The 15,523-nt window shown below is 40.8% G+C and overlaps 1 protein-coding gene across 2 annotated transcripts in view; it reads left to right on the top strand.

Annotated features, from left to right (window-relative positions):
• Nucleotides 1-5,819, top strand: part of EPC1 (enhancer of polycomb homolog 1) — a 66,056-nt gene extending 60,237 nt beyond the window's left edge. Inside the window, exons 11-14 of one of the 2 annotated variants that reach the window (XM_024116360.3) lie at nucleotides 489-607; nucleotides 1,840-1,981; nucleotides 2,089-2,452; nucleotides 4,464-5,819. In XM_024116360.3, the coding sequence (XP_023972128.1) occupies nucleotides 489-607; nucleotides 1,840-1,981; nucleotides 2,089-2,452; nucleotides 4,464-4,536 (698 nt within the window). In that variant the 3' untranslated portion in view covers nucleotides 4,537-5,819. Of the gene's footprint in view, nucleotides 1-488; nucleotides 608-687; nucleotides 775-1,839; nucleotides 1,982-2,088; nucleotides 2,453-4,463 lie in introns of those variants that run through there. The other variant, XM_028496280.2, reaches the window with a different exon arrangement.
• The last annotated feature ends 9,704 nt before the right edge of the window (nucleotides 5,820-15,523 follow it).

Below are 15,523 nucleotides of genomic sequence, written 5' to 3'. Positions count from 1 at the left end.
ATTAGAAAATATGTAGAACAATTAGTATTTCTACACAGAACTGCTAGGGATCATCTGAATGCATTGGGACAGTAGTATGAATAAACGAGAAGCTAAATGGTGATTATCAGATTTCTTCTCAAGCTCAGTGCAAAGTTGAATTTCAAATATGCGGATGAAAAAAGCTGGTATCACCTTTTACACTGTCTAGCACAAGTGTCACAGCTTTACAAAAAATAATGGTTTTGCAACTTGGGAAGTGAGCACTGCTCTTTCCTATGTGCAACTCGGAAAGTTTCATTTTGTTTTTCTTTAAACTCAAGCCACTCTCGTTAAGTGTGGTTATAAAAATGCTGAAATTTTCATTCGGAAGTGATCTTTAACAGGATGCTAAAATGCTTTCATTCTGCGCAAGTTTTTTCTTAAATGCTAAAATTTGTTTAAGTGTACTGTAAGATGTGTGTGATAGCCATGCCTTTTTATGAAGTGTTTTCTCATTTTATGTTCAGCGTTTACAGCCGAACAATACCAGCAACACCAGCAGCAGCTGGCACTCATGCAGAAACAGCAGCTTGCACAAATTCAGCAACAGCAAGCAAGTAGTAGTTCTTCCACCACCACGCCACAGGTGAGGGGTTTGTCTGTCTTATGATTATCCCTCATGGTTTCCCACCAGAGTTCGTCTCTAATTACCAACTGTTGTCATAGAGCCTTGCATCTAACCAGCAGAAAAGTGGCTTTCACCTGAACCTACATCATAGCCATTCTGTACAGGGTTTAGAAAGAACGTTATAGGTGAGTATAGAAGCTGTTGCCCTCTGCTCCCTATTTTAAAAAGTAAAACTGAAAAGCATAGTCAGATGAGATGGAGACCCTGTCTTCAAGTCTGACCTGTAGTCTGTGAACGTACCTCTTTAATATACAACCCCACCCAGCTCTCTATGTGGAGAGTTTTAATTATTATTAAAATTTATGCTAAAATAACCTCTTTTACTATTAAAAGAAATCACTTTTGAAAAAGCATGATAAATGTTTGCCATTTAAACATATTTAAGGCTTAACTAAAGGCTGAGATTCGTGTCTCTAAGCATCTTAGAGGAAAAATTCATTTTAAAAAATTCAAGGGGGGCTTCCCCGGTGGCGCAGTGGTTGAGGGTCCGCCTGCCGACGCAGGGGACACAGGTTCGTGCCCCGGTCCGGGAAGATCCCACGTGCCGCAGAGCAGCTGGGCCGGTGAGCCACAACTACCGAGCCTGCGTGTCTGGGGCCTGTGCTCCGCAACGGGAGAGGCCATAGCAGTGAAAGGCCCGTGTACTGCAAAAAAAAAAAAAAGAAAAGAAAAAGAAAAAGAAAAAAATTCAAGGGGCTTCTTAATTTCTAGGCTGAGTTAGAATGTGATGTTTTGTTCCTTCTGTTCTAAAGAGATAGTTATCTTACTGTCCCAAAGGTGCCTTTGGTCACGCGTGTATATGTATGTGTAAGTTAGATGAAAGAAGTTTTACATACTTACTTATTCAAATTATATGAATTGATTCATTCATTGCAAATCACTGAAATGTTTTACTAGCATATTTCTTGTCCAACACTTTGTGTTGGAGGTTTACTCTCTCCACATTATAAGAGGTTTATTTTGGTAATTCCATATTATATATTGTCACATAAGAAGATCAAAATTCATAATCCTTGAGTTATAAGATGATTTGAACATTAATCAAATTTATGCCTGTCGGAGAGATGAAGATATTTCAGTGGTTTGCGACTTTCATTTATATTCAGACTGATTTTGGTAACCTGTGTCGCTTTAATAATAATTTGAGACTAAGTGATGCTGATTAGATTTGTCTTGTATTTTCTTTTCAGGGTTTTGTTTCCAAGACTTTGGATTCTGCTAGCGCTCAGTTTGCTGCTTCTGCTTTGGTGACATCAGAACAACTGATGGGATTCAAGATGAAGGAGGATGTGGTGCTTGGAATTGGGGTGAATGGCGTCCTTCCAGCCTCAGGTGAGGATAAAGTCGTTTAAGGTGTTTTGATAATGTTTGTAACGTATGTCTGTAATAAACAAGGAGCAGAGTTGCGGTTGTTCAGCTGCTTCTTTCCTTTTCCCTAGGAGTATACAAGGGCTTACACCTCAGTAGTACTACAGCCCCGGCACTTGTCCACACGAGTCCGTCGACGGCAGGGCCAGCTTTGCTACAGCCTGCGAACGTGACGCAGACGGCGGGTTCCCACAGTGCGCCGAGTCACCCAGTGACTGCTGCCAGTTCTGCAACAACTCAGGTTCTGATTGGGAACAACATCCGATTAACTGTACCTTCATCAGTCGCCACTGTAAACTCTCTTGCCCCCATAAACGCACGACACATACCTAGGACTTTAAGTGCTGTCCCATCGTCTGCCTTAAAGCTGGCTGCTGCAGCAAACTGTCAAGTTTCCAAGGTCCCATCTTCATCCTCTGTAGATGCAGTTCCACGGTGAGTAGTTATTTAAGCCCAAAGTGTTTGAAAAATATGAAATCTGACTTAAATTCTCTGGCATTGCTCTCTGCTTATTTCTTTGTGTTTTTTGCTCTTTTCCTTATATACATTAAAAATGTATGGATGAGAATTCCTTATTTATGTAAGAACTAATCCGATAAATGTTGTAATTCAATATTGCTGAGAATTTGCACTTTAAAGGGAGTATAGTGAATATTGCATGTATGAGTGGGACATGACTTAGTATAATAAGAGCTTATAATATTCTCATTCTTTATTTCACCTTTGGATCGAAGGAGTTCTCTTTAGAATGTTTCTTTTGCTTATGATTTCTTCCACAGCTTCTCACGTAGACAGAATTGATAAAACCCACCATGGCTAGTACACTAATTAAGCCTCTCTTAGTAATGTAAATAATGTAAAGGGTTACAGTATTCATGCCAGGTCAACTTTTAATCAAACCATTATTTTCTATGCTAACTTGTTTTCTTAGGTTTCAGTAGACAGTTTAGAATGTTTGCTCAGGCTCTATTCGGTTTTAAATATTAACGGGAATTAAAATCTTGCTGTCTACTTGAGGGGAAACAAAAAGAGAAAGACAGGAGTTTTCAGTTGAGTTAGAAGATGAGCATAAAAGTGTGAAAAGTTAAATAATATTAATTGTAAGTAATAGGTAAAAATTGTTCTAGAGGTATCACAAAATATAATATGCTTGTCAAATCAGCATGTAGAGTGTGGCTATAATTTCCATATAAGAGATATTTTTTACACCAGGGATATTCTGGGAATGTTCTACAAAAAAAAAAAAAATCAGATTTCATCTAGGCTGGGCAGAAGGGAGGAAGAAAAGAGTTGGGGAAATACGTATGTGTTTCAGAGGTTAACAAGTAACCTAGTTTGTCTAGAGATTTGGGAAGATTAGTGGTAGAAGTTGGAGTGGTTGGTGGCCGGACTTTGAGGCATCTTGGCTGCCGCCCTGACAACGTAGACTTCCTCAGCTGGGAGTGGCCCAGGGCAGGGAGCAGGCTTCCTAGCAACAGACTGCAGCTCTTAGTTTCTGGACCCGTGCGTCCCTTCTGCTTCTGAACTTAAGTGGTAGTCACATCTGCTCAGTGCTCATCCATTCTTAATATTCTGGGTCTAGTCATAGCTAGCCAAACAACTATAGCTCTTACTTAAATGTATAATACGTGGTTTTCATCACTACAGAATTAAATAACTGCGGGAGACTCAGAGTATAAGGGAAACGTTTGTATCACTTACTTTAGCCCCTCTGTTTAAAGATGAGGGAACTGAGTTTGCAGGGCAGAAATTGAGACACAGATGTAGAGAACAAACGTATGGACACCAAGGGGGGAAAGCCGCGGGGGGGTGGGGATGGTGGTGTGATGAATTGGGAGATTGGGACTGACACGTATACACTGATGTGTATAAAATGGATGACTAACAAGAACCTGCTGTATAAAAAAGTAAATAAAATAAAATTTAAAAATAAATAAATAAAGATGAGGGAACTGAGACCCAGAGGAGGAACTGAGCTCTCCGAGCACGTCGGCAGTCAAAGGGCAGGGCCAGCGGGGACCCTGGTCTTCTGATTGCTCAGCTCCACGTAGAGAAAACTCGGACTTCAGAGTCCTGACATGAATGATCTTCACTCACATTGTTCCTTTTTAAAACTCTTAGGAAAGGTTTAATAGAGGAGGAGATTGAACTATAAACTAAAGCTTGGTTATTCTTCATGTGTTGTAACGTCGACGTTGCTTGGGTGCTACTACAGGTTTGTTGGTGATGTAATTGACCACGGAATGTGCAGCGGACACAAGCCCGACTTGCGGTTGTGTGTTCCTAATAATAAACCGTAAAAGTTCATACTCCTCTACTTGCTATCCTGTCCCAAAAGAGTCAGATCTCTATTATTAAAAAGATTTAAACTTTTTATTGGGAAGATCATCTTGATTTCAAGTTAAATTGATTGCAGATAAGTGATTTATTGAACTTTTTTCAACAGGGAAAATCATGAATCAGAAAAGCCAGCACTAAACAACATAGCAGACAACACAGTAGCGATGGAGGTGACGTAGCTTCCTCAGGAGTGGAGCCGCAGCCCGGGGACTTGATTAGGTGCTATGCATCAGTAGAATTTGGATGCAAGGGATGATGGAATGCAGCACATGCGTTTCTGTGGCAGCTGTGGGGACTTGACAGCAATGCTCATCTCTCATGCTTCAATTTTTCTTTTCTTACTGTTAATAGGGAAAAAAATCAACATCTGTAAATTAAGAATACGGCAATTATCTGTACAGTACTGCATATTTGTAATACCCTTGTATATATGTTACTTGAATACAGAGATGTTCATTTGTGATGCTTTGCACTTGGGGGTGGGGGGGAGGGAAATAAATTGCAACAAAGAGTGTGAGATGTGAGAGTGTGTAGAGATGAGGTGTCATCACATCATGTGCATGGTGCAGAACCTGCTGTTTTATCTATTTATTGTGCCGTGTTTACAGTTTTGTACACTGTACCTTCATTGGTTCCTGTGCTGTAGTAAATGTGTTAGGTAGCTGTGGACTCCTTGGTATTTTGTAAATGGTATAACATAACTTGGTTCCCCTCTGGGTCCCTGAGTTTTCTGTGTATCATGTGAAAAAAAATGGTGACATACATACAGAATTTTACAAAAAAAAAGGCATCAGTTTTTTAAAAATGGGGAATGTACTGTTAAATGGGGATCTTCCTGGTCTACTATCATTAGGACAAGTAACGAGCTAAAAATGAAGTCTCTTGAATCTTCCCATCCCCACCTGCCCACAGAGCTGTGGGTAGTTTCTGGTACTTAAAGCACTAATGTTATGTTGCTGCTCTGCAAACAGCCCAGTAGTCCCATTTCCTTCCACACCAGAAAGTGTTAAATCAAGTATGCAAATGGAGTCCTTACAACTGGAGTTTATGTTGTCTTGCCCTTTTTTTAGCACAAGAAAAAAATTGTACTTTTTTATTGTCGAATTGTTTCAAAGACTTCATTCTTTACTTGTTCTTACAAAAAGGATATAAGGGAGAAGAATGCAGTAATTGCTGTACGTGTATCATCATTCCAGTTTCTAAAAACAGCCAGCCAGCTTTTTTCCTTCTAAGATTCTCCAGAAGGCTGCGAGGCCAGAACCACAAATATCGGGTGCCTTCCTTTGGAAATATTTGACCTCTCTTCTGTGAAGAGAATGGTACTTAACAGACTACTACTAGTGCTTTGTCAGTACCGAAGTCTGAATGCCCAGTCCAATGGCATACATTATCCTTAAGGTTTTTAATCCCACCTGGAAAAATTGTGATAGAATTCTCACAAAATAAACCCAGGGCATTACATGTTGACAAACTAATGTGTAGTGGTCTTTTGCTTTTCTTTTCAACCCAAGAACTTTTGTGTGACTTTAATTAAAATCATTCAGTAAAGGGCAGGGGGCAGGGCCGGTCATGGGAATGTGAGCAATTACTTTCCAGTTCATTTTTTTCAACAATCATTTATTGAATGATTACCCAGTATGCTTGGGAATGTTTTAGGTCCTACTACAGTGAAAAAAATTCCTGCCCTCATGGAATTTATAATTTCATTGAGTGATAAAAGCAAGATGAATATGTAAAATTTAAATTGTATTATGGTAAGTATTGGGGGGGAAAGTAAAGCAAGGAGAGGGGAGAAGCAGTGCCAGGATGGGGTGGAGGTTGCCGTTTCCGGTAGGGTGGGCTGAGAAGCGCCCACAGAGATGATGGGGCAGGGGGTGTGGAGAGGATACATGCAAGGGTCGGGGTGTGCCTGGTTTGCTGAAGGAACAGCAGTGTGGCTCTGGTGCACGGGCAAAGAGGAGGGGAGTAGGTAAGGTCAGAGGGCATCGGGGAGGCTGCTCGTGGCGGGCCTGATAGGTGACTTTAAGGACTTAGGATTTTGGAGCAGAGGAGTGGTGTGGTCAGAACAGGCTCACTCTGGCTTAGGTGTTCAGAATACAGTAAAGGACCACAATCTCTCCAAATGTGATGAAGACAATCCACAGACCTCAGGAAATCAACGAACCACAAGCACACGCGCGAAGAAAATTTGTTAACGCGTATAATCAAATTGCTAAATATCAATGACAGAGAAAAATCTTAAAAATAGCTAATTTTTTAAAGGACGTATTACAGAGAAAGAAGAATCACGGCAGATGTTCACTGGAAGACATGCAAGCTGAAAGGCAGTGGAGCGGTATCCTTACTGAACAAAAAAACTCTCAACCTAGAATTCTAAACCTAGCAACATTGTTTTTCAAAAACGAAGGTGAACTATTTCTTCATACATACAAAATCTGACAATTCATCGCAAGCAGACGTCGGATACCAGAAATGTTAAAGGATGTCCTTGAAGCAGATGAAAATGGTATCAGAGATCTGGGTGCACACAAAGACCATCAGAAATGGTAAATATATGTGTACGCATTAAAACTCTTTTCCTGATCTTTTAAGTCTTTAAAAGATAATCGGCTTTTTGAAGCAAAAATAATAAGTGTGTTATGGCATTAGAACACAAGGAGAAGGAACATAGAACAGTAGCACAAAGGTCAGGGAAGGAAGAGGGCCTAAGGGCCTGATCCTACACTCAGAATGGTATAATGACCCTTGAAGGTAGACTGTGCTAAGTTAAGGATGTATACTTAAGTCCTGAAGCAACCACTAAAATCACAAAACAAAGAGGTACGGCTAATAAGCAGGAAAGAAAATAAAGTAAAATCGTAAAAAATATTCTATTGACCCAAAAGAAAACAAAAAAAAGAAAAAGGAAACAGAGGACAGAGTAAATAGAAAACAAATATGAACATGGTAGATTTAAACCCAACCACATCAATAATATTAAATGCTAATGGTCTAAACAACCCAAGCGAAAGGCAAAGATTGTCAGATGGTATCAAAAAAGAAAAACCCGTCTATATACTGCCTTCAAGAAACCCACTGCAGGGCTTCCCTGGGGGCGCAGTGGTTGGGAGTCCGCCTTCCGATGCAGGGGACACGGGTTCGCGCCCCGGTCCGGGAGGATCCCACGTGCCGCGGAGCGGCTGGGCCCGTGAGCCGTGGCCGCTGGGCCTGCGCGTCCGGAGCCTGCGCTCCGCAACGGGAGAGGCCACGGCAGTGAGAGGCCCGCGTACCGCAAAAAACAAACAAAAAAAGAAACACTGCAAATCTAAAGACACAAATAGGACAAAAGTAAAAGGATGGAGGATATACCATGTTAACATCAGAATCTAGAGTGGCTATATTAATATCAGACAGTACATTTCAGAGCAAAGAATATTACCAGGAATTTTAGAAGGTCACTTCATAATGATAGAAGGATCACTTTATCAAGAAGACATAACGTTCTTAAACGTTTATTCATCTAATTACAGAAATTCAAAAATACATGAAACAAAAGTGATGGAATTAAAAGGAGAAATAGGCAAATATACAATTAAAATTAGAGGTTTCAGTATCCCCTTTCCAATACTTGATAGAGCAAGTAGACAGAAAATCAGTGAGGGCTTGAACCACGTTATCAACTAAGTTGCCCTAATTGACATTTTTAGAACACTCTAGCCAACAAATGCAGAATACACACGTGCTTCAAATGCACACGAAATGTTTAGCAAGGTACACCATACTGTGGGCCATAAAGCGAATCTCAATAAATATAAAAGGATTTAAATCATACAGTGTATCTGAGCAGAATAGAATTAAGTTAGTATTATTAACAGAAAGATCTAGAAAGCCCTTAAATATCTGGAACCTAATAACAAACTTCTAAATATCATATGGGTCAATGCAGAAATCAAAAGGGGCATTAGAACATATTTTGAACTATGGACACTGGAAAACTATGGAAAATGGAAGTATACATATCAACAGTTGTGAGATGTAGCTAAATCAGCACTTGAAGGAAATTTATACCAACAATTAAGAAATAAATCAATAACGTAAACTTCTACCTCCTTACAAAACTAGAATAAGAAGTGCAAATTAAACCTAAAGCAGACAGAAGAAAGGAAATGATGAAGATCAGAATGGAAGGAAAATTTTAAAAGTGAAACAATAGAGAAAACTAGTGAAACCAAAAGCTGGTTCTCCGAGTAGAGCAATAAGATTGATAAACCTCTAGCCAGACAAATTAGAATAAAAAGAAGATACAATTTACCACTATCAGGAGTATAAGAGGAAACCTTACTACAGATTCTACTGAAATTAAAATACAAAGAAATATTAAAAACTATATGCCAATAAATTTGACAACTTAGGTGAAATGGAAAAGTCCCTTAAAAGACACAAATTACCAAAGCTCTCTCTCCAGAAGAAATAGATTTAAAAACAAAAACAAAAAACTACAACAAAAGGTTAATGTGCCTCACGAGCATTGACACAAAAAATGCTTAACATTTTTTAGCAAGTCAGTTGCAACAATATATACAAATGACAGGACATTATGACCAGTGAGAATCAAAAATGACTGTGTGGCATATCTAGGTGACTAATGCCTGAGATACCTACATAGTTTCTCATGGTCCAGGAGTGGCATCGTAAAGCAGCTGAAGTTTATGCCATGCTTCTAAGGAGGTGTGGCTAGAGCTTACTTAGGTGGAGCTGGAGCTGTAGAGAGTCAGCACCAGAGGACAAGGGACACAGTTCTGTATCAGCAACCAAGGATCGGATGGAGCACCATATATCCTAGCATGTGCCGATGTGTGTTCAGATGACAACTGAAGCCCAGGCAGCTCTGGTTCAAATTCTGGCTGTACGCCTAACTGTGTGACGTTGTGTACGTTACTTAACCTCTCTCAGTGTCTTCATCTCTAAAACGAGGACAATAATAGCACCTACGTTGTTGGGAGATTTAAATGAGACCATGCAAGTACAGTACGCACTCAGGCCAATGTTTAAAAAAAAAAAAAAAGATAAAGAATGTAGTGCCTTCCCCTAAAAAGAATTAAATTTCATTTTGTCAAGATGATGTAGTCAGGTGGGAACTGGGAAAATAACTCACAGCTTAATACTTGTTCTGGGGTTTTTTGTTTGTTTGTTTGTTTGTTTTTTGTGGTACGCGGGCCTCCCTCTGTTGCGGCCTCTCCCGTCGCGGAGCACAGGCTCCGGACGCGCAGGCTCAGCGGCCGTGGCTCACGGGCCCAGCCGCTCCGCGGCACGTGGGATCCTCCCGGACCGGGGCGCGAACCCGGTTCCCCTGCGTCGGCAGGCGGACGCGCAACCACTGCGCCACCAGGGAAGCCCTGGGGTTTTGTTTTTTGTTTTTATTTTTTGCCAAATAAGTTGACACACAGAGGTATCCTTCGTTTCTTGCCCTTCCTATTATTATGAGAAATTAAGTAAGTCTCTCAATTTACTGTGGCCTAAATTGCAAAAGGAAAAGACACATGAAAAGTCTGGACAGTAATATGCTGGAGCCAGCTCACATTGACTCATGAGAATCAACTGTTAAATTTTCGGGAATTTTAATGACTGGTTGTTAAACGGCCATTATTAGAAAGTATATTATATAAACTTACAAGTAAATAAATTATATAAAAACAAAGATAATGATACAAAAAAAAGAAAACTACAGAACAATATCCCTGATGAGTATTAATGCAAAATGTTCAACAAAATATGAGCAAACAGAATTCAATAGCACATTAAAAGAATCATACACTATGACCAAGTGACCTGAAATGCAATGAGGGTTTAACATAAAAAGTCAATCAATATAATGCACCACATTAACAGAATGATGGAAGAAACCCACATGATCATCTCAACTGATGCAGAAAAAGCATTTGACAAAATGTGACACTTTTTCGTGATACAAACACTCAACAAACTATGAATAGAAGAAAACTATCTCAACATAATAAAGGCCTATAGGACAACCTCAGAGCAAACATCCTACTCGGTGGTGAAAGACTGAAAGCTTTTCCTCTAAGATCAGAAACAAAACAAGGGGGCCTGCTTTCACCATTCCTATTCAACATAGTACTGGAAGTCCTGGCCAGAACAATCAAGCAAGAAAAGGAAATAAAAGGCATGCAAAGTGGAAAAGAAATAGTAAAACTATCTCTGTAACAGATGACATGACCTTATATAGAGAAACCCCTAAAGATTTCTCAAAAACACGTGTTGGAACTAATACACAAAAGTAGCAAAGTTGCATGATACAAGATCAAAACACAAAAATAAGTAGTGTTTTTATACACCAACAATGAACAATCTGAAAAAGGAAATTTTTAAAAAATTCATTTACAATAGCATCAAAAAGAATACAATACTTAGGAATAAACTTAAACAAGGAAATGAAAGACATACACTAAAAACTACAAAACGTTGCTGAAATAAATTAAAGACATCAATAAATGGAAAGAGAGCCTGTGTTCATGGATTGGAAGACTTAATATTGTCAAGATGTCAGTTCAACCCCAAACAACCAACAGATTCAAAGCAATCCCTATCAAAATCCCAATGGCAATTTTTGCAGAAATAGAAAAAAATCCATCCTAAAATTCATATAGAATCTCAAGGAACCCTGAAGAGCCAAAACTATCTTGAACAAAGTTGGAGGTCTCACGTTTCCTGATTTTAAAACTTACCACAAAGCTCTGTGATCCGGCAATCCCACTCCTGGGCGTATATCTGGAGAAAACCATAATTCAAAAAGATACATGCACCCCAATGTCCATTGCAACACTATTTACAACAGCCAAGACATGGAAACAACCTGTATGTCCATCAACAGATGAATAAAGAAGATGTGGTATATATACAATGGAATATTACTCAGCCATAAAAAAGAATGAAATAATGCCATTTGCAGCAACATAGGTGGACCTGGAGATTATCATACTAAGTGAAATAAGCCAGACAAAGAAAGACAAATATCATATGAGATCAGTTATATGTGGAATCTAAAAAACTGTTACAAACGAACTTATTTACAAAACAAACAGACTCACAGACATAGAAAACAAACTTGTGGTTACCAAAGAGGAAAGGTGTGTGGGGAGGGATAAATTAGGAATTTGGGAGTAACATATATATACTACTATATATAAAATACATAAACAACAAGGACCACCTACTGTGTAGCACAGGGAACTCTACTCAATATTTTGTAATAACCTACATGGGAAAAGAATCTGAAAACGAATGGATATATGTATATATGTATAACTGAACCACCTTGCTGTACAACTGAAACTAACACAACATTGTAAATCAACTATACTTCAATTAAAAAGTATTTTTTAAATAAAAGAATATATAGAGAACTCATAACTGAACAACAAAATAACCCAATAAAAAAATGGGTAAATGATTTGAATAGACATTTCTCCAAAGAAGATTACAAATAGCCACAAGCGTATGAAAAGATGCTCAACATGCCTAACCATTAGAGAAATGCAAACCCAAACCAGAATGATATACTACCATCTCATACCCATTAGGATAATGACTATTAAAAAAAAAAGAAAGAAAGAAAAAAACAGAAAATAACAAGTGTTGGTGAGGACACAGAGGAATTTGAACCCTTGTGTACTGTTGGTGGGGATGTAAAGTGGTTCAGAAGCTAAAGAACAGTGTGATAGTCCCTCCAAAGACTAAAAACAGAACTACCATATGACCCAGCAATTCTACTTCTGGGCACATATATATAAGAAATTGAAAGCAGAGTCTCCCACATTTACAGCAGCATTATTCACAATAACCAAGAGGTGGAAACTACCAAGTGTTCATCAACAGAAGAATGGATAAAGAAGACGTGCCATATACGTACAGTGAAATACTATTCAGCCTTTAGAAAGTAGGAAATCCTGTCATATGCTACAACATGGATGAATCTTGAGGACATTATGCTCAGTGAAATAAACCCGCCACAAAAAGACAAATACGGTATGATTCCACTTACACAAAGTATCCAAAGTAGTCAAACTGATAGAAACAAAGTAGAATGGTGGTTGTCAGGGGCTGGGGGAAGGGAGACATGGGGAGATATTCTTCGGTGGGTACAGAGACTAGGTTTTACAAGATGAGAACAGTTCTGGGGCTTGCACAGCAATTTGAATATACTTAACGCTACTGAAATAAATGGTTAAGATGGTAAATTTTATATCGTGTGTTTTATCACAAAATTTTTTTTAAATCAAAGATAATAAACAAACCTCATCATTTCCTAGTTACTTTGCTCTATCCAGTTTACACTCTTGAGCTTACTTCTACTGTGTTTATGAGGTAGACATACTATGTACAGCTGGGCCTCTGCACATCACTTCCCAACTCGGTGTTCAATGATATCTCGCTGATAGCTTGAATTCGGCCATGATAGGAGTATTTACCCCCGCAGAAACTGGGAAACACTAAAAATCGTTTGTTGTTTGTTTGTTCGGAGTTCTGGTTGCTGAACATGTACCAGCCACCACTGGGCTCAGCATAGATGTTGGTCTCAGCCCTGTCTGCCACTGAACGATAAACTGGCACAGTGCTCGGGATAATGAGGGTGAGTGTTGAGACGTGTGAAGGGCTTTACTTCTGCCACTGGCCCCAGGGGAAAGGGACGTAAAAAGAAAAAGATCACAAGGACCTGATGGGGAGAGTGTGTCAAGCCTGTAGTTCTGTGTCTCAGCCTCTACACAACTGCTGCATTACTCACAGTGGCCTTGCTGTGCAGGACAGCCCAGATCAAACCCCTGCAAACCGAACCAAGCCTGCACACCCAACTCTATGCAAATAGATCTCTCTATTATCAGCGGAGAGACAGCCCAGAGCAAGTGGTTCTGGATTCATCCTAATGCCACCAAAGGCAAAAAGATCCAGATCGTTGAGGACATAGGTGGTAAAGTCCGGCTGATAAGGTGTCCTATGACTCTTTCTTCAAAGGCTTGCTACTTGTTTGCTAATTTGGCAACTTTGATGAGCACTCTTATTATATTAGCACTAGGAGGAAGTCACTGGTGCCCCCTTGTGGCAAACTTTGCAAAAGAGCAAACCCCCAACTGCCCAGAAGACGCAGAAAAGGAAAGGTGACAACACCAAGCGCAGAACAGGGCGGCCTGCTGCTCTGGCACTTGTGTTATGAATGGGGGCAGTGGTGGGACGCAGGTCTACACTGTCTCTAGGAATGTGCTGAGTCCATGTAATGCTTCAGAAAATGTTTTTAAGAAATAGAGGCAGCTTGTCCTTGTAGAAGGAGGATTGCACTGCAAGTGTTAACTGAAGCTGTGCCAGCCTCACCTGAGCATGTTTCTCAAAGTCTGGTCCTCCATCCGACTGCCTGCATCATAGCCCCCACTATGCTGAATAAAAATGCACATTCCGGGGACTTCCCTGGTGGGCCAGTGGGTAAGATTCTCGTTCCCAGTGCCGGGGTCCGGGTTCAATCCCTGGTCAGGGAACTAGATCCCACATGCATGCTGCAGCTAAGAGTTCACATGCTGCAACTAAAGACCCCACGCAGCCTAAATAAATTAATTAATTTTAAAAAAATGCACATTCCCAAACGTCACCCAAACCTTACGGATTCAGTTTCTCTGGGAGTGAACGTGCTAAACAAGCTCCCCAGGTGTTTCTTATGAACACTGATGTTTGAGAACCACGTGAATTCAAAGATGAGCAAGAAATTCAAGTGGGTTGTCACTGTTGTCATAGCCATCTGTCACTGAAAGGCTCTCATTGACTCTGTCCCTGATCAAAGGAAGCTGAAGGGGCAGGACAATTAAGTATGATATGTGCTCCTGGATGGATCCTGGTCCAGGAAAAGGATATTCTTGAGGCAATTGATGACATTTGAAAAATGTCTGAAGATTCATTAATAGTATTGTTTCCATGTCAATGTCCTTGTTTTGGAATATGGTCCATAATATTGTGATAACTTTGTATGGGCACAGATGGTTACTCTACCGTGGTGATCATTTCATAATGTATGCAAATGTCAAATCACTATGCTGTCCACCTGAAACTAACATAATATTGTACATCAGCTATATTTCAATGTAAAAGTCCTTGATAGGAATTCCCTGGCGGTCCAGTGGTTAGGATTCCGAGCTTTCACTGCCGAGGGCCTGGGTTCCATCCCTGGTCAGGGAACTAAGATCCCACAAGCCATGCTGCACGGCACAAAGAAAGAAAGAAAGAAAGAAAGAAAGAAAGAAAAAGTCCTTATTTTGATAATTGAACTATGATCACATGTGTAGTGTTAACATTTGGGAAAGCTGGGTAGGGAGCCTCTAGGAATTCTTTGCACTATGTTTTGCAACTTTTTTGCAAATACAAAATTATTTCAATATTTTAAGTTACAAATTAAAAAAATTTAAGTCTCCCACTTGGTAAGCACGCATGTTATATCTTTGCCACTTTAAGTGTGGACCAGCTGCATCAGGTACCCCTGAGAGCGAAGAAACAGGGGGGACGGCTCCAGACCGGTTGGCGTCAGGTGCAACAAGCAGGGAAGTTACATAGAGGCTGGTCTTGGGCGCCAAGCAGAAAGTCAAGTAGATCTCCACGCCCACCCACCAGACAGGCCTTAAGGGGATTCAGTCAGGTATTCAGGCCAGATGGTCTCAACACCCACGCACTCTCTCGAGGCTTCCTCCTCTAAACCGCTGCTCCCGGGGGAAGAGTAGGCGGAAGGCACAGTCCCAGGACAGCGGAGGCAGGAGGAGCCTCCGACTGGCCGGTCCACGTGCAGGTCACCTGGAGGTCACGTCCTCTCCGAGACCTCCTTCCCCACACTTGCACGGCACCCTGGGCTCATGGAGGCCGCCCGGGCCTCTGGGGCGTCGGGACCCTCACCTGCAGCAACCCGGGCAGGACAGACACTGCCATCCTGTTCCAGCCCCAGCATCCTGTTCTGGTCACTCGGGTCACCCAGGCCCTGCGGCGTATGGGGTGGTGGCGTGAAAGTCGGTCCAGGATGTGCTTTCATCCAAGCCCACCAAGCCTGGTCTTCAGAATCCACCAAGGAAGTGGCATCTCTCCTCGTTTCCTTTCCCTCTTATCCGTAGGCCCTGCCGGTACCCCAGGCTCCCGGCCTTTCTC

The sequence above is a fragment of the Physeter macrocephalus genome, chromosome 11 (assembly GCF_002837175.3).
Source record: "Physeter macrocephalus isolate SW-GA chromosome 11, ASM283717v5, whole genome shotgun sequence".
NCBI classification, from domain to species: domain Eukaryota; kingdom Metazoa; phylum Chordata; class Mammalia; order Artiodactyla; family Physeteridae; genus Physeter; species Physeter macrocephalus.
The sequence above is the reverse complement of the archived record's forward strand: the minus strand, read 5'-3'. Positions and strand labels throughout refer to the sequence as shown.